Genomic DNA, 20,918 nt, shown 5'->3' on the forward strand with positions numbered 1-20,918 from the left:
ATATGCGGTGGATACACAGTTGTACATTTCGTTTAAACCTATCAAAAGTGACTTCGACATTTCCAAGCTAAGTATTGAAACTTGTATTGTGGACATTAAAATCTGGATGAACAACAATTTTTTGAAACGTAATGCAGATAAGACTGAGTATTTGGTTATTGGGTCGTCTTTAAACAGGAAAAAGTTGAACTTCGATCTGTCAATACAAGCAGGAGATAGCTGCATTGCCCCTTCTCAATCAGCCCGAAATATTGGTGTAATTTTTAACTCAAATTTTTCTTTGGAAAATCACATAAACAATATTTGCAAAATAAGTTATTTTAATTTAAGAAACATAGCTAAAATACGTAAATATCTGTCAGTAGATGCCACAAAAACACTAATAAATTCATTAGTTACTTCGCGTATTGATTCTTTTAATTCTGTCCTGTACGGTGCACCCCTCAAACATCTTGAAAAATTGCAAAAATTACAAAACTCAGCTGCTCGCCTTATTTCTGGAGCAGTATATAGGGATCATATTACACCTATTCTATATAAACTACACTGGCTTCCTATTATTTTTAGAATTGAATATAAGATTTTATTATTAGTTTTTAAATGTATAAATAACATGGCACCTATTTATCTTAGTAATCTTTTAGGTTTTTATGAACCTCGTCGACAATTACGGTCTTCCGGTGACAATCTGCTACTTATTGAGAAAAAAGCTAATCTCGTCAGTTTCGGCGAGAAGGCTTTTGGGGTAGCTGCCCCCAAACTATGGAATAAACTTCCTCATTCCATTCGGTCATGCACTTCTCTGTCATCATTTAAGATTTCTCTAAAAACGCACTTGTTTAATAGGGCTTTTAATTAATCATCTCTGTGATAACTATATTTATATTTTATGCAATACTTCCTTTTACTCAACTTTTATGTATATTATTCACTTTTTATGTTTTAATCTTATATTTGTTTTGTCAATCATATTATCTTTATTGTAAAGCGTCATTGAGCACTTTTGTGGAAATGGCGCTATATAAACGCTTATAAATAATAATAAATAATAATACCTGCAAAAGGCAGATTTAGAGCTTAAATATGTACCTTTAAATTAGAAATCGGGTATGCCCGTACTATAAATATCCACAGCTATATATAATAGCCTGGTTTTTCCAGATATAAATAAACCTGACGTAATGAAAGGTTTAACGTGTGTTTGAGAGATCAAGACAATGTAACTTGTGGCCAACATTCTATTATAAACGACGGGTTAGTGTTAGTTAAACTTCTATAGCCGAATCACCTTAATCCGGATATTGACAGCTGTGTTGAAAACGAAGATTTACCAGAAACGGATAAACAAACAATACACAAATGTAACAATTCTTTCACAGCTGCAAATTGTTGTGCCCCCAAAATGGGCGTGGCTCTTTAAAAATTGATATGTCATAGGCTGTTGTGTTAAATATCAGTTTGGGGATCACGTGGCTAAGTGGGTAAGACGCTAGCTCGCTAGCCTGGAGGTCGAGTGTTTCATCCCTGCATTGGCCGAGAAAGTTCATCCAGATTTTCCGGCGTGGTTCTCCCTTGTCAGTGATGCAGGACGGACGGGCTGACAAGGAAAGCTGTCTAGTCGTTCGGATGGGACGAAAAACCGAGGTCCCGTGTACACATTGGCGTGCACGTAAAAGATCCCTTGGCAGTTGGAATTCGATATAAGAGTAGGCCGTAGTGCCGCTGTCCGGGCAAAATTTCCCTCATAGCACACTATGGCGTATGCCCGTCTTCATTAGCCCAGGTTAGGAGCAGAACAGTAGGACGTTAAACCCCATTTAATTTAATTTCATTTCATAAATATCAGTTTACCTCCAGTTACACCAGATATACGCCAATAAATACCACGTACCTTGTCTATTGAAGATTGGTTTGATTGTTCGTCTGTCTAGACTATTAAACTAGGTTCACCCGCCTCTTAAGTATAATGAAATAAAGATGTAGATAATGATCCACATAAACACATTGAATTGCTGATGATTTGGAACACTAACTTGGTTAAGTTCAATAAAGTCCAGGTTAAGTATAATGGAATAATATGTAGATGATAATGGTATGTTTGTCAAATTTATTTTATGTTTTTGTATACGCCCATGTTTTGGTTGTGGATACTCTATAGGTCATAGTATTTATCCGATTTTGCCGAAACTTGAAATATGGGTTTATATCGGGCCGTAACATCCTGGATTATAGCCCCCATATTGTACGAAATTCGCTTTTTTAACTTCTCTCTGTCCATATCTTACAAAATGTGGTCGTATCCTGTTTTATATCTCACAGACGCAATATCTCGTATCCTGCATGCATGGCATGGTAACCGCTTGTCTTATATCTTACAGATGCAACTATAGTTTAAATATAACATTCATTTGGAACGTCCACCATACTAGATAAATGTTGGGATGATCATCTTACCAGATGTTTGAATGGTACAACCACTTTACTATATAAATGTTTGACTAGTCCTGGAATCTATAAATAAGAATATAAAATGGAAGGTATTTATTAGTGTTTATTAATGTATGTATATTGAAGGGAAAGAGGTAGTTGACTAAATCCTTAATTCGACTGGTTGTTGAATCTGTGTATCGTTAAATATCCTTGTTAGAGTGACATAAATTGGAAATAGTTTGGGAAATCAATCTTAGAAACTTGGGTAATATTGATATGTAAACAATGTTTAGTATGTCAACGTGAATAGAATATTATGCTGGAAATTTCAGTCAAATTGCTCCACTCTGAACAGAGATATTAGCTTTTGAATTTTAGGCCTAGCCTCGATCATCATTATTGAAGTCGGAACAATAAAAAAAAAACATAGTCTCGGTTATCCATTTTTGTTTAAGCGCATTAGGAAAAGGTAGATCTTTTAAGGATGAATGGCAATTTTCAGATATACAGATATTCATTAAAAACAAATACACTGTGTAATTTAATGTTACTAAGTGGTTTCATCTCTACACTCTATTTTACTACACACCTTTGTCAGGAGTTTATGAAACTGAGTGGCCAGATATATTATTGTTCATAAATATTTAGATACTTACTTTATTAATACCTCCTCTCTCTCTCTCCCTTTCGGCTAGTGCTCAGTGTAGGCATACAATAGAGAAATGAAATGAAATGAAATGGGGTTTAACGTCCTACTGTTCTGCTCCTAACCTGGGCTAATGAAGACGGGCATACGCCATACAGTGTGCTATGAGGGAAATTTTGCCTGGACAGCGGCACTACGGCCTACTCTTATATCGAATTCCAACTGCCATGGGATCTTTTACGTGCACGCCAATGTGTACACGGGACCTCGGTTTTTTGTCCCATCCGAACGACTAGACAGCTTTCCTTGTCAGCCCCTCCGTCCTGCATCACTGACAAGGGAGAACCACGCCGGAAAATCTGGATGAACTTTCTCGGCCAATGCAGGGATCGAACACCCGACCTCCAGGCTAGCGAGCTAGCGTCTTACCCACTTAGCCACGTGATCCCCCATACAATAGAGGGAGAGGGAGGGTTTAACGTCCACTCGACACAAACTAGGTTATTTCGGGAATAACATATGGTGCAATTTTATTTCAATAATTCGCTTGCGCGAAGGGGTCTTTAGCAGTGAGAGGAAACCGGAGGACCCGGAGAAAACCCACGAGGTTGGACAGGCTACCCAACTCCTTGTCACGTAAAGGCGGGGAATCGAAACCACGCCACTTGACTCAATGACAGACCTTCTGATTCAATGCGCACGCGTTAACCATTCGGCCACCAAACCCCCAAGCATGTAATACCATGGTTGTGAACCCTCTAGAGGTGACATTTTTTATCCGATTTTGATGAAATTTAAAAGGCCTATAGCTCTATTCTATGGAACTGTGAAATCGACGAAAATGGTTCTAAAAGCACACATTAATTTAACATGAATGTATATAAAGTGATATTTCAATTTTTTAAAAATTAATTGCAATTTCTAATCAATTATGTTCGGTGAAATATGTGAACAGTCCAAATTAATTGGGAGTTGTTTAAGTCTACTTAGTCCATTCTGCAGGTTTTTTTTATCATTATTCGTCTTTTGTGAATCAGACATTACTAATTACTTCCACATTACCTTATATAGGGGTTTAATCCCGCAATGCCCCCAATGTACAATTTATTTTTAAGTTGAACATCATATAAATTAGCAAAGAATCGAACTGTTGACGGGAGTAAAACGTGACGTGACATTGATCACACCGACGCTATTTCACATTTAGTGGGTTTATGAATTGTTTTAAATATTTTTGTCTATTTCATGTATATATTATGGTAAATGTACTAATCTAGATATAAACTTGCTTTTTGGTCGATTTTCACTTTTGTTGTATTAAACCACGTGTCTGTGAAGTGGACTATAGTTTTAATCCTTTTGTATTTGACAATCCCCATGCTTGACTGTTCTTCTTTGTTCATTACAAATGGCGCCAGAAACCATAGAACACACGATTCATGTACTCATTAAAAAAGTTGGATATTAGGATCCCATATTTTCACGGCAAGATAACAACATCGATATTAATTGAAATGGACCAATATTGAATTCTAATTCGTGTTTTTAATTTTAGATATTATGGGAAATATTGAGTTAGAGGTTTTGCTCTTTTGAAATATGTTTATATCCCAAACATCTCAATTCCTTTTGCATGGCGACCGCTTGTTATAATACGTGATCGTATTTTGTGGTTGTCCCTGCCAGTCCGTCCGTCCGTCGTCTACAATTGATTGTTGGCGCTCTAGACCCTGTAGTTAATATCCGATTACCTTTAAATTTATACACAGTGTTCAAGGCCATAAGACGAAGAAGCCTTTCAAGCGATTTTTAATAATACCCTGTTTATATTCTACATCCTATAGTAGCCCAAAATGCAAATTTCTTGGATTTTGATTGATCGAAAAGCGCCGTGCAATGAGTATAACAGTCCTCTAAATTTCCTGGACGACTCACTGCGAATGAATATTTCCTGGGTACTAGACTCACTTTGCAGTGGCCAAAAATTCTACACCTCATAACTTGTATGTCATCAACAATGAAATTCAACCATTGGCTTATTGAAACACGCACCTGAAATACAAAAATACAAAATTAGTGCGCCTATTTGAAAGATAACAAGTAAATTTCATTTCAAGGCTGGTCTGACAATAATGGTTGCTATGGTCATTCTATCATAATCAGCCTGGTGAAATTGGAAGATTTTCAACAACGGAATAAAAATACTACAACTTATTAAACTCCTTATGGACCGTTAATAATTGATGGTCATATTCTTTTTAAAAAACAAAATAAGACAGGCTGATACTGACATGACTGAGGACAGACTAATTTTCATGATTCATACACAGGTTTGCCAAGAACAAAACACACCGTGGAAATGACAAGTGTTTACAGTTTCAAATCAGCGTAGCAACCGCAGGACTACGCTACACAGCATATATCTACACGGTCACACGAGTGTATGGTAAATTTTAAACGGATTTCTTCGATTATGAACAAACTACTTAACTTTGGTTATTATAAACTCACCTGTGTGTTTGAAATTCCCTCCAGTTAAATAAAATCCATTGTACAACTAAATATCCCAGCGAATAAAAAACGTCCTCTCTTGTAAAATAGAACTCATCACAAACTTGGGACATCGGGCTAATTACGTCACTTATCGGGATGGATCATTTCGTATCAGGGGGTATCATAACGGTGTTTGGCTCTTTTACGACAAATCAAATTTGTGTTGGAATAAGCTATTGCTCTCGGACCCAGTAATGAGTTGGGGCGTTTACAAACATAAATACGCCCGTAGTCCGTTATTTTGTTTTCGTTTTGTATTATTTATTTGCTTAGAGAGTTGTGTGGGATTATTTCTTTTGAACATAGGTGCAGAACAAAAAGAACGACATTCCTTTTACGGGTCATAAATCTCACCCTTGAATATCTTTACTATTTCCAGATTGCATTTCGTAGATCGCTATCATGCCTCAGCCAATCTATTATCGTAAAAGGTACCATGCCATATGAGTTATTGTATGCTACACAGATGCAGTGAAAATGGTTCAATTTAGCGCGAAATCAATAATACACGCAATCTGCGATGCCTCTTTTGACAAGTGATTTTTTTCATTTTAAATACATGTTTATAAAGACGCTAAACGATGTTTAGACATCCCGAACTGTTCTTATCAACAATGTTTCGATTTTAGTATCTGTCGAATAAACAACAAAAGAGTAATTTTGAATATTGTTGACATAACAGTCGGAACGTGAATTAAATATGGAAATTATTTAAAAGCGGTGGCCTTTTTCATAAAAATTTTGTGGTAATCATACTACTTTGAAAATGGACTAATAACCACAGACCATCAGGATTAGACCCCGTTATGAAATATGATCAATTAAAATTATGAAATAAAGTGTGTTTATTTGTAAATGTTAGCCACAAAGTTGCCTATAATTGACGGGGATTTAATATAATTTACAAAAATATATATAATATACAGGGTATTAACGATTATGGAGGAATGATTACGTGAAAGCAATATTTACGAGTATACGTGTTATCAGTGATATATTCATTGTGAATAAAATTTAGTAGACTGACATCAATTAATTGTTTCCAAATTAATGTTATTTTCTGCAGTTGCTATTTTTATTGCCAAAACTCAAACGATCGAAAAGGTCGTGCGCTGTTTTGATAGCAAAACACATGATTATCAAAATTTGTCGATCTTTACCCCCTTCAAAATATCACGATGGGATTGCTCATCACGTGACAAGTGCAATGCTGTGATGGACACGTCGAAAATACAAGCAAAAACATTGAATTTTCAAGAGAGAACTTTTTTTTCATTGGGATATATAATTGTGCAATGGAATTTATTCAACCGGAGGTGATTTCAAATAAATAGGCAAGTTTTTAATAACAATTATTCAGTAGTTTGTTCACAATCGAAGAAATCCATTTATAATTTACCACGGTTCAGACAGTAGTCACATAAAAACCATAAACTTACATTATCTGTTCCGATGACCAAAAGTATCGCAGAGTTACCTCCCATTTGAATGATTTAAGACATTATTGACCAGTCGCTTAGTGACTACAATATCGATAAACACCTCCTGTTTAGAATTTAGAGGACTGTTAATTGTCCATTTGATACCGCTTAAATTTTTCATTAAGCGGTATCAAATGGACAATAACAGTCCTCTAAATTCTAAACAGTCGGTGTTTATTACCAAGTCGTATGACTTCTGACGCGACATTCCACTACAACCGGTCAAGTCTTCATGTAGTAGAGGCCATGGAAAGTATAAAAAAACGAAACGAAATATAGATCTGTAATTTAACCAGATTGTGTTTATCTCCTAATTAATTTACAGGCGGTAAATCGAAATGAGAATTACGAGATATTAACTCGTAACTCCGAGATAGGTAACTGCAGGTAACTGGTAATTACCATTTAATAAGAATAATTTCCTTGTTTGTTGATTGACCTAATAGTCTTCCGCACATAATGAAGTAAATACTGTTTAGCTTTTATGATTTATTTCAACGGATATATATGCTTTAAATATTTACCCTCATTATGAAAAAAGGGCAAATGTCAACCAGAAATCTACATACAACGTTCTGTAAAATCAGGACGTCACAAGGTAGTTGACGTCATATTTATCACAACTAATAATTTATTGTTGACGTCATATTTATCACAACTAATAATTTATTGTAACATGCTTAAGGGTAAAACTTGTGTTTTGATTGGCCAATTAGACACTGTCGATTGGACAATAACACCCCTCTGTTTTAGCAAGGCGAATGACTGCGTATAAATATTACAGTGTACTTTTTTAATTATGTGCTCAACTCAAATCTTTATTGACAAATATCTTCAAGAAATTCTGCTCAAATGACAATCACACTATTTTCAAACTTCATCCAAACATCTCTGAAATACATAAAACAGTAGAAAATCAGTCATAAATTCATAAAAACCCGTTTTCAGGCATCATAAATTATTCGTAACTAAGCAGTGTGGACAATTTTGTTTTCTTTTTTTTTTTGCACTCAGCAATGTTTACTTTAAAATGGAAATTTTAAATCAAGGTTTGATCAAATTCTGAATAACATGATCCGCCTTATAATGAGTCATTAGTCACAAGAAATCGTTTGAAAATATAGTAAGGGAGTCGAAATAGCAGCTGAGATGGGCATAGGATAACGGAAAATTATGCCAAAATTGACAATGATTGACAAGACGTCAGAACGGTATACATAGCAACCACTATAATCCTATGCATCACATAGTCTTATGGGGTATTTTGAGGGATGTGACCAAGAACTGCTCTTCTCTAAACAAGAACTAGCAATAGAATTGTGTTGACGGTCTGCAAATAAAATAATAAAGGCTAAAAACACACCCAAGTTACTAAAAACTTCGAAAGCGTAGCCATCATTGTTGCCAAAGGTCGGCCTTGTGTAGTCTCGGTTAGCAGGCCGTAACTATTTCAATGACAGTTGGCATTAGGCCTACCGGTCAAAAGACACCGCACTAACACTAATTTACTAATCTTTTTACAAATCTTCACACGTTAAAAATATATTATTGGAAATATCCGAAAAACATTTTCTTTACCAGCGACCCGAGAATCAAGCATTTTAGAATTGAATTTATCTTCGCATGGATTGGACCACTAACCGATTGCTGATCTCTGAAGAATGTTTAGTCGTCATCGTCACGACGGTTGAGTAGGAAGGCTAGCTCGCGCTCTGCTAACCGATTTGCCGTTTCGTAAAGTTTGAAGTTTACACAATAAAATAAGTTCTTTTAAAATCCTAAATAATAGCATGTTACAATGTCGATAAACACCTTCTGTTTTGCATTTAGAGGGGTGTTATTGTCCAATAGACATGTCTAACGTAAAATCCCAGGACAATGTTTAATCAAAGTCTGACGTCATAGGGTCAAAAGCCGCTCGTTGGACCACTGACGTGAACTCCCACTATAACTTGTAGTGTAAGCCATCGAAAGTATAAAAAAAAACGAAACGAAATATAGATCTGCATTTTAATCAGATTGTCGAATGGTCTAAACTGGTACTCTTTAGATCATAGAGGTCTGTCATTGAGTCAACATACGTGGTTTAAATTTCCAGCTTGTACGTTACGCGGAGTAGGGTTCTCCGGTTTCTTCACACGTACAAGCATATTATTGCTATAAAATAGAACCATATGTTAGTCCCGAATTGACCTGGTTTTTATTCTGGTATGTTTCACCATTAATAAATGATCTTTTATCTTTTAATTTAGGTTACCTGCCTCACCACCATTTCATTTTAACGACAAACAGCGAATTGCTACGAACTTCACTTGCGGACGGAATTAAAAACGTGGCACACAAATTATATGGACGTTTGGTATTGAATGATCATCAGTTGAACATCATATTAGAAACAGCCTCTCGACAACCAGATGATGGTGTATTCGAATTAATAAAAATACTAAAAGGCAGCCCGGCGGTACATTTTGAAAAATTTATCGAATGTTTGAAGGACCTCGAATATTTAAGATTGGTTCAGAAGCTTACAGGTATGTACCTGTATTTCTAGTCTCAGTGGTTTTATGAGCATTGATTGGGGGAGAGGGTTCCTCGATATGTTTCTTCTATATATATTTTAACACTTATTATTTGTGCAGGATGTCAGTTTCGATTTCGGGATTCCCTGATGGGTGTTTGATATTGACATTGATCAATCAAAAGTAGAGAAAAGAGGCCATTACTGTTTCGAGTGAAAAATCCCAGGACTATAATTTACACCACCGAGATTTATTGCATATCTTTCGTTTGCCCTCAAATGTTATAGAAATCATTAATTATACATTTATTCACATGTCAACCATACAGTTTACCTCGTAATTCATTTTCGTCAAAGTAACGTTATTTTTATGTCGGACCTTAACATCCTGGATTATGGCGCCTTATTGTACGTGTTTTAGCTTGTTTTCTGTCCATCTGGGAGTATCTTGTATGACAACGGTTTGTTAACAATTTGAGTGGGGTGTCATCTATACTAGAGAAGACTCAATAACCGTATCTATTGTTTTTACCAAACTCATTTCGTCTTGTTGAACTCATGCGCATTGTTCTTACACTCATTTCAATTATAAAACACAAGTCGTCATTAATATTCCTTATCAATCATAATCTTCAAACGTAGTATTCGTATAATTATTCATGTAATATTGTAATTAGTTCTCGTCCATGGCTTACATCTATATGAAGAATTTGACTTCCCACCTTTTCTGAAAACCATGTAACCGAGAGAGGCTGGGTGCTATTTTGTCTCAGTCAGAAGATTTCAAAATTTGGGGTAATTATTGAGTGAACAAAAGATTGAAGGAGATGTGATTTAACGTCTTTCATTTCGTCACCAACTCGGCAACCGCGTACTACGAGTGCCGAGATATGTTGTTTATATTATGTACACCACCGCCGCCAACACTGGAATCAACCAGTGCAATATTCACTCTGTGAATAGTACTGTTATTGATAATCACTGTGCAATGTAATATGGTAGGGGGGGGGGGTCATTTCGTCCAGGCGGCGATATGTCGGCCAACTTTCGGCAAAGGTTTCACCCCGGTCTTTATTTTACTACATAACATTTGTCACGAATTATATTGACTTCAACAGTTTATGTAACTTCTTGTCCATTATTGTGCATAATCTCTCTCTCTCTCTCTCCCTCTGTGGAAGCGTTCATTTAATACCTTTATTGGCAGGACGATCTAACATGTCTGGTAAGACAAATAATGGTAAAAGGAAATCTTCAGAAAGTCATTCCACTAGTAAGAATTCAATTTTCCAAGTAGAAACACGACCAACCCCTAGTACCAGTAGTAGTACAGATACTGGATCAGCTTTAGTTTCACAAACAGAAACTTTACATGGTAATATCAGAACAGGTAAATATATTTCAAACATAAACATTAAAATCTGGACAATCTTCATAAACAAATCCAGGAAGACTATAAGGATAAATCTTATATTGCCCAGTTATAAGAATACATCGTATTGACCAGGTACAAGGATATAAGGATAAAGTTGCCAATATTATTTCAATGTTCACGGTGCAAAATGCATATGTCCGCAGTTCTTCAAAATACGTATTCTAGTTTTACAATTTGCAATTTCCATTCCACCACAATACTAATGTCAAAGTGTTAAAATACAGAATACACTTTTCAATAATACTAAATACAGTATAATAGTTATTTTGCACATTACACTTCTCCATTCTGCATTTTGCATGATAGACAAATGCATAATAGAACTATCTAATTCAGATGATATTTAGACTAACCTACTGTTGATGAAATTGAAGCAAAGTTGATCAAATAGTGTTAGGAGAAACCCAACGGGACCGTATACAAAGTAATATAATAATTATAACAACATGTATGAGATACAATACAATGAACACAGAGGCAAAATTTCACAAATTGCACTTTTAACCACTGAAAACTTGAGTCTGGCCCGACAAAACCCATTTAATTGTTGAATGGACAGTAAACCCCATTTCGATTAATTTTCATTCCACGCTACATGTATAAAATAAATACAATCTGATGGTGCAAAGGCATTAACCTATTCAAATCATGTAGTTCTAACTTGTCGGGCATAACACATTTCGTGTGGAATTTACTCCAGTTATTTTGGATGGGACGAGAGAAATTGAAAAAAGTAGGATGAACGGCAATTGTCCATGAGGGATGATATAACACTAACTTCTAAACTACCAGTATCTGATAAAACCACTTCGTTTTTGAGTTCATAACAATGAAAATAGAAACATTGAATAAATATTAGACTCACAAAAAAAACACCTTTTATAGACTTGTTCCTCTTAAATATTAGAGTGGACGTTTTATGCCGTTGTCCACGTCCGTTCAGACGTCTGTTCTCATTTAGGTGGGTAGGAAGCTGGCTGGCTATCCTGGAGATCGCGTGTTCCATCCCTGCATTGACTGAGAGAGAGGTCATCGGGATTTTCCGGCGTGGTTTCCCCCATGTCGGTGGTGTAGGATGGATGGTCTGACAAGGACAGCTGTCTAGTCTAGAGATCAAATTGTTTCCTTATTTCTTTTATGAAACTGAGATTATATCTTCAACATTTCAGATGGTTGCGATTTTGGCACGTATCTGACCGTAACCTTGTGGATTATTGTCCGTGATTATAGTTTATGGAACCTCTGGAAATCATAATTATTATTCGATTTGAATTGACGTTCAAATATATGTTGATTACACAACAATCGTAGATGAGTTATGGCAACTTCCTGTTAAATGCCCCACCCCACTCACCCTTCTTTTACACAAATAGTAGAAAAGCATAATGATATTATATACAAAGGTGGTCCAATTATTGTCCAATTTCACTGTATATTAAAGATCAAACGATTTTAGATGACCCCCTGTCTTTTACATAAAATGTGTAACTAGGTTAGTGGGCGTTTTCTAGTGTAGGGAGCTGCGGTGAATCAATGAGTAAGACGTTGGCTCGCTAACCTGGAGGTTACATGTTCGAATTAGGTGTGGTTTTCTCTTGTCACTGGTGCTCGACAGGGTTGCTGGCAAGGGACAACATATAGTCGTCCTGATGGGACAAAAAACTGAGGTCCGGTTTACACATAGGCGTAAAATATAACTTTGCGGTTGGAATTCTATATGAGAGTAGGTGGTAACGCCCGTATCCGGGCAAAATCTCCCCCATAGAACACTGTATGGCATATTCCTTTCTTCATTATATAAGTCGTGGCAGAACAGTAAAGGACGGCAAACCCTATTTCGTTTCATTTCCAGTATGTTTAATTTTTTTTATATATATTATCGTGATTCGAGGTAATATTTTATGTAATTTGGGATATGTTATTGTAGTATTGTTTGATCTATGAAGGTTATTGTCGTATTAAAGATCATCTGGTCACATTATGGTCCAAATCTAATAAGATCATGCGACAGTGTGATATGCATGACGTCATTATGTATTCCATGACGTCGAGATCACCTTTACGTCATCCGTGGCAACCAGCAATGTTCGGTAACCATGCTCGGTATCTAAACGTACCAATTATACGACAGTGTTAAATTTTGACACGTTTTGTTATTTGTTTCGACCTGTTTATAAATGCCATTCATACCAACCTCTGTAGTCAGTGATTCCAATCCAACATTTATGTTACTTATTACATTTTAGTCTTATACATAATGTACCTCAATTAATATATTTCAGATATTACAACTTTATTGACACCAGGTCACCATTCAGCAAATCTAGAGTCTTGTCTACAATCCACTTCTCAACATCAGGATCTAGAGTCTGGTCAACCATCAACATCATCGAGTCTAGATTCTAGTCATATTAATCAACGTAAAGATGATACAACACCAGTTAAAACATCACCTGTTTACAATGATGATAAAGTTGTAAGACCAGTAGATAAAGATATATTATTTAAAGTTTGTGAACGTGGTACATTAGACGAATTAAAATCTATTTTATCAGATAGAACAATTGATGTAAATAGTACAGCCATGTTTGATTGTATTAGATCGGGTATTCAAACTGTGGAGAAATTAGAATTATTGATATCATATGGTGCTAAACTTGATGTTCAAAATATGTTTGGTTATAGTTTATTACATGAGGCGTGTGGGTATGGATGTGTAGAAACTGTTAAATTGTTGTTAAATACAGGTAGGATAGATATAGAGAGTAAGGGTTGGTGTGATAATACTCCAATACTTGTTCACGTAGACAACCTGTAGAAAAACTAGAATTATTGATATCATATGGTGCTAAACTTGATGTTAAAGATGGGGATAGTAATAGTTTATTACATGCAGCGTGTGAGTATGGATGTGTAGAAACTGTTGAATGGTTGTTAAATACAGGTAGGGTAGTTATAGAGAGTAAGAACAATGATGTTAGTACCCCAATACTTGGAGCTATACGTTCACGTCAACAACCTGTAGAAAAACTAGAATTATTGATATCATATGGTGCTAAACTTGATGTTAAAGATGGGGATAGTAATAGTTTATTACATGTAGCGTGTGAGTATGGATGTGTAGAAACTGTTAAATGGTTGTTAAATACAGGTAGGGTAGTAGATATAGAGTGTAGGGATGTTTATGGTGAAACCCCAATACTTGTAGCTATAGGTTCCAATAAACAACCTGTTGAGAAACTAGAATTATTGATATCATATGGTGCTAAACTTGATGTTAAAGATAGGTATGGTGAATCTGATAGTTTATTACATATAGCGTGTTGGTATGGATGTGTAGAAACTGTTGAATTGTTGTTAAATACAGGTAGGGTAGATATAGAGAGTATGAACATTTTAAATGAAACCCCAATATTTGTAGCTATACGTTCATATGAACAACCTATAAAGAAACTAGAATTATTGATATCATATGGTGCTAAACTTGATGTTAAAGATGGGGATAGTAATAGTTTATTACATGTAGCGTGTGACTGTGAATGTGTAGAAACTGTTAAATTGTTGTTAAATACAGGTAGGGTAGATATAGAGAGTATGAATAATTATGGTAAAACCCCAATATTTACAGCTTTACTTTCAGATAAACAATCTGTAGAGAAACTACAGTTGTTGATATCATATGGTGCTAAACTTGATGTTAAAGATAAGTATGGTAATAGTTTATTACATAAAGCGTGTGAGTATGTATGTATAGAAACTGTTGAATTGTTGTTAAATACAGGTAGGGTAGATAGAGAGAGAAAGGATGATGATGGTCTTACCCCAATACTTGTAGCTATACGTTCAGATAAACAACCTATAAAGAAACTAGAATTATTGATATCATATGGTGCTAAACTTGTTGTTAAAAATAGGTATGGTGATAGTTTATTACATGTAGCGTGTAAGTATGGATGTGTAGAAACTGTTAAATTGTTGTTAAATACAGGTAGGGTAGATATAGAGAGTAAGGATAATGATGATAAAACCCCAATACTTGTAGCTATGCGTTCACGTCAACAACCTGTAGAAAAACTAGAATTATTGATATCATATGGTGCTAAACTTGATGTTAAAGATAGGTATGGTGATAGTTTATTAATGTACATGTAGCGTGTTGGTATGGATGTGTAGAAACTGTTGAATTGTTGTTAAATTCAGGTAGGGTAGATATAGAGAGTATGAACATTTTAAATGAAACCCCAATATTTAAAGCTATTATTTCCGATAAACAGCCTGTAGAAAAACTAGAATTATTGATATCATATGGTGCTAAACTTGATGTTAAAGATTGGTATGATAATAGTTTATTACATGTAGCGTGTGAGTATGGATTTGTAGAAACTGTTGAATTGTTAAATACAGGTAGGGTAGATATAGAGAGTAGGGATGATAATGAAACCCCAATATTTACAGCTATACGTTCAGATAAACAACCTATAAAGAAACTAGAATTATTGATATCATATGGTGCTAAACTTGATGTTAAAGATAAGGATGGTAATAGTTTATTACATTTAGCGTGTGAGGATGGATGTGTAGAAACTGTTGAATGGTTGTTAAATACAGGTAGGGTAGATATAGAGAGTAAGAACAATGATGGTAGTACCCCAATACTTGTAGCTATACGTTCATATAAACAACCTGTAGAGAAGATGCGAGTATTGGCAAATTTTGGTGCTAATCTTGATGTAAAATTTTCAAATCGTAATGCAGGTTACTGGTACCAGAATAGATATGATTATACAGGTTATAGTCTACTGCATTACATATGCAGATATCATAAAGTAGAAGATGTTGAATTTTTGTTAAGTAAAAATATAGATATAGAGATAAAAAACAAAGCAAATGAATCTCCAATAATATCGGCCCTGCGTTCATCAAAACAATCAATACAAAAGGTCAAACTATTATTAGACAAGGTTGCTCAACTAGATCATTCCTCCAGTATACTTCACTATGCCTGTCAATATGGTAGTCTAGATTGTGTTAAATACTTTATTGATAAAGGTTTAGATATTGAAGGCAGGAATGATGAAAATGAAAGTCCTTTAATGTTAGCTATTAGTTCAACAATCCAGTCATTACCAAAGGTCAAGATGTTATTAGATGCAGGTGCTAAGCTAGATAGTTCACCGAATATACTTCACTATGCCTGTCAATATGGTAGTCTAGGGTGTGTCAAGTATTTTATAAACAAGAAAAGGTTAGATATAGAAAGCAGGGATGAAAATAATCGAACACCCCTGTTTTATTGTGTTTTGACAAAACGAATAAAATTTAAAAATAAAATAGATTTACTTCTGTCTAAAAATGTTGATAAAATGGTTAGAGATACAAATAATTTGAGTATATTACAATATGCTCGTCAACATGCTAGAAAAGCACGTGTACAATATCTTTTTAAAAATGGTTTTACTGATTATAGCTTATAGAAAACCGTAAATTATAAAATTATTTTTGAAACTACATCTATTGAGTGGCAAGGTACAGTCATTTGAATGAGACGTGCACGTAAAAGATCCCTGGAGAGTTGGAATTCTATAAAAGAGTAGGCTGTGTCGCCGCTGTCAGGGCAAAATCTCTCATAGCATAATGTATGACGTACGCCCGTCTTCATTAGCCCGGTCGGAGCAGATGAGTAGGACGTTAAACCCCATTTTATTTATAAATAATTCTATGTAAATGTACATACCAAAAATATCATACTTTCATAGGGGAGAGAGAGAAATGGGGTTTAACGTCCACTCGACACAAACTAGGTCATTTCGGGACTAACATGTGGTTTAATTTTATTTACATAATTCGCTTGCGCGTAGGGATCTTTAGCAGTGGGAGGAAACCGGAGGACCCGGAGAAAACCCACGAGGTTGGACAGGCGACCCTACTCCTTGTCACGTACAACCGGGGATTCGAAACCACGCCAGTCGACTCAATGACAGACTTTATGATACAGCGCGCGCACGCTAACCATTCAGCCATCCAACCCCCCGTACTTTCATAGGTAAATCTTGTTTACGGTAAATTAAAAACTAGTCTCGAACACCATGACATTTAAACCACTGTTATATTTTAATATTGTATACCATATATATACATTGACCTGTATTATATACATTGACCTGTATTATAGACATTGACCTGTATATATATATATATTCATATCACAGTTATTATTGGATTATTTATCATATATGGCATCTTGTTAAACCATGGATTGATTAACACCCTGTAAAATCAAGATCAAAACACTGCTGCGGCTGACCTGCAGACAGAATACCCATAAAACAATCAGAAAGACGATTTTGTAAACCTACGCACCCTGATATAGTATTGGCATATGGGAAAAACCTTGTCAGCGATTTTCAAAACGTATGTATGTTGCCGCCCAGTCTTCAACTTTTGGGCTCAGTAGGCGGCACAGTTTGGCCGGTGCGCCTAGTCACCATGTTAAACGAGGCTCTGGTCTCCCATACATAAACGTTAATTTCGCTTACATTTCGATAATATTTGAGCCTGAATCTGTACAGATATTGAGATTGATATTAAACTATTAAAATACAATTGCTAGAAATACATTTACATGAAATAGTAATTCATAATCGTAGATTGAAGTTGGCTATGTTTAAGCCACTGGCTGTCAGATTTCACACGAATGTCACATGACCTCAAAAAAAGAGAAATGGGGTTTAACGTCCACTCAACACAAACTAGGTCATTTAGGGACTAACACATGGTTCAATTTTATTTCTATATTTTGCTTGCGCGTTGGGGTCTTTAGCAGTGGGAGGAAACCGGAGAACCCGGAGAAAACCCATGAGGAGGGACAGGCTTGTCACGTACAACTGGGAAATCGAAACCCCGCCAGTTGACTCAATGACAGACCGTATGGTACAGCTAGCGCGCTAACCATTCGACCATGCATCCCCCCCCCTACACACACACACATGACCTGAAACCCTTACTGTTCAAGTGCACATAAGATGGACGTTGAAACTTTTCGCTACGTGTAGCCAGTGGTTACTATACCAGTATCCACTTTACGGCAAGTTCACACCAATCTGATTGAAATTAATTCAGCTATCCTCACCCAAAGTCGCAAAAATAGACCTCCCGTAAAAATGACTTTGTCAGTTATTGAAAACACTCTTAATCCCCTCAGACGCCAGTGACGTCACAGTGACCGATTGCATATTCGGAATGTTTATTCCTTAATTACCTATATATAGCCGGCGTGTGTATTCATTAACGCCTGACAGATTCTTTAATCCCTACTCAAATGAAACAATTGACTACTGAATAATTTGTTTTGTAATTCATTTTAATTTAAGATCCAATTTAGAATTTGTTTTATAATGTACCTCATTCTTGTCGCACGATAGTGATTTTAATACTGTGTTTTAAAGTGACTTTTTCATAGAGTCCCTCTACCATCGTGTGCAGTCAAAACGATTCGAGATACATTTTCGTCAGAAGAGTATCGTGGTTCTATTTTCCCCAAGTACAGGAGTAAAAAGATGTGGTCGTGCAAAATGTATCATAAAAGTCAAACATGATTGAAACGCGATTTGTAAATGACGATCCGTTACCGGTATCAGAGTAGCCAACAGTATCTCGTTTTCCAGTAGCCATCGTACGGCACCTTTCTTTCTGCATGTGGATTTGACTTCATTACTCTGAAAAAGACGGGGGTTTGGTTGGCTGAATGGTTAGCGTGCGCGCTCTGTATCATAAAGTCTGTCATTGAGTCGACTGGCGTGGTTTCGAATCCCCGGTTGTACGTGACAAGGAGTAGGGTCGCCTGTCCAACCTCGTGGGTTTTCTCCGGGTCCTCCGGTTTCCTTCCACTGCTAAAGACCCCTATGCGCAAGCGAATTATTGAAATAAAATGAAACCATATGTTAGTCCCAAAATGACCCAGTTTGAGTCTAGTAGAGTTAAACCCCATTTCTCTCTCTCTCTCTCTCTCTCTCTCTCTCTCTGAAATAGACTGTACAAATGAAGTACGAAAAAATATCTCAATATAGTTAGAATTAACAGTACAAATAAATTTTGATGGTAAATGGAATAACAGATTGAGAAGGGTCATCTAACTACAAGTATCTTTGTGTATTGATAATAATATGGCAAGTGTAGTGTCGTTTATATCTGTCATTAATATATCTAACTAAAGTATCAGACACGGGTCATAAATTCATTAAAAATGCTGATTAGGTAATTATATATTTTCACGCGGGCCAGAACAAAGACATCACTCTAGGTGGAACGGGTGGGTAATACCCCACCAACGAACTAATCGTACACACGTTAATTGTATAAAATAATCAAGTTTTACTCATCAGTTGTTTATAATTATTATTTACCCATTAATCAATTAGCTTTGTTCACCGATGTTTTTGTAATTAAAGTAGCCTCGTATTATTTGTTGATTTAATTGACTTGATATGAAATCTGAATATAAATTATTCGATGGATAAACGTTTGTGATAAGATAAGGTTATAATGTCTAACATCGTTTAACTTTTGGTCCCCCTTCTTTCGTCCGTCCGTCCGCCTGTCTGTCCGTCACACTTTTTGGGACACAATAACTCTCTTTCTAATTGAGCTACAATGTTCAAACTTGGTGTAGGTGTTTATTAGGTCAATGCATTGATGGAGTTTGAAGATGAGAATTTTCTGCTTAGGGTAATCATGCAGAGATAAGCAATTTGATTGGTTGATGCCTTGGGACACGATAAATTTAGTTCTTATTAAGTGAGAGTGATGAAACTTGGTGTATAGTTATATTACATCAATAACTTGACTAAGTTTGATAATGAGCATTTTCTGCTCAGGGTAAGAAGAGCGATAAGCAATTTGATTGGTCAAGACCTTGGAACACAATAACTCTCCTTCTAATTGAGCTAGAATCTTCACACTTGGCATAGGTGTCTATTAGATGAATGCCTTGATGGAGTTCGAAGATGAGAATTTTCGGCTTAGGGTAAGCAGAGATAAGCAATTTGATTGGTTGATATACATGAGACACAATAACTTTAGTTCTAATTAAGTGAGGGTGAGGACACTTGGTGTATAGCTTTATTACATCAATACCTTGACTAAGTTGGACTATGAATATTTTCTGCTCAGCGTCAACAGAGCGATAAGCAATTTGATTGGTTGAAACTCTCCTTCTAATTGAGTAGAATGTTTAAACTTGGTGTAGGCGTTCATTAGTTGAATGCCTTGATGCTTTGAGGCACGATAACTTTGGTTATAATGAAGTGAGAGAGATGGAACTCCAAATATAGATTCATTATATCATTACATTGTACCTTGACTAATTTCGATGGTGAGAATTTTCTGCTTAGGCTAATGAGCGATAAGCAATTTGATTGGTCAAGACTTTGGAACATAACAACTCTGCTTTTAATTGAGATAAAATGTTTAGACTTGATGTAGATGTTCATTAGGTGAATTTCTTGACTGAGTTCAATGATTAACATTTCGAGCTGAAACTAACCAGAGCTAATAAATTTCATTGGTCAATGCTTTTGGACAAGATAATCTTGATTCTATCTGATAGAGATTGATGAAACTTAGTGTATAGTTTGATTGCTTGATACTTTTGAAAAAAAAATAAATGTGTGATTAATTAATGTGTGTCATCTATTTATTTTGGGATTTCGGCGGGGGACATCAGCCTCACTGTTGGCTTGTTTTTATACACCCACATTTTCGTGTGGACGTATATTGCTGTCGCACCTGTCAGTCCGTCCACAATTGTTTGTGGACACTCTACAGGTCACAATTCTTATCCGATGATGACTAAACTTG

At 35.8% G+C, this 20,918-nt stretch overlaps 1 protein-coding gene across 4 annotated transcripts in view; it reads left to right on the forward strand.

Moving 5' to 3' along the window:
• The window catches only part of LOC126816802 (zinc finger protein 271), an 80,804-nt gene that overhangs the window by 52,448 nt on the left and 7,438 nt on the right, over positions 1 to 20,918 (forward strand). The window contains exons 2-5 of one of the 4 annotated variants that reach the window (XM_056100247.1): positions 2,379 to 2,537; positions 9,363 to 9,641; positions 10,836 to 11,018; positions 13,346 to 13,539. The exons of 1 other annotated variant lie outside the window; for it this stretch is intronic. In XM_056100247.1, coding sequence (XP_055956222.1) covers positions 2,531 to 2,537; positions 9,363 to 9,641; positions 10,836 to 11,018; positions 13,346 to 13,539 — 663 coding nt within the window. In that variant the 5' untranslated portion in view covers positions 2,379 to 2,530. Of the gene's footprint in view, positions 1 to 2,378; positions 2,538 to 7,367; positions 7,505 to 9,362; positions 9,642 to 10,835; positions 11,019 to 13,345; positions 13,540 to 13,624; positions 14,776 to 20,918 lie in introns of those variants that run through there. 2 more of the 4 variants (XM_056100252.1, XM_056100254.1) reach the window with 2 other exon arrangements.

Source organism: Patella vulgata, chromosome 1 (assembly GCF_932274485.2).
Source record: "Patella vulgata chromosome 1, xgPatVulg1.2, whole genome shotgun sequence".
NCBI classification, from domain to species: Eukaryota; Metazoa; Mollusca; class Gastropoda; family Patellidae; genus Patella; species Patella vulgata.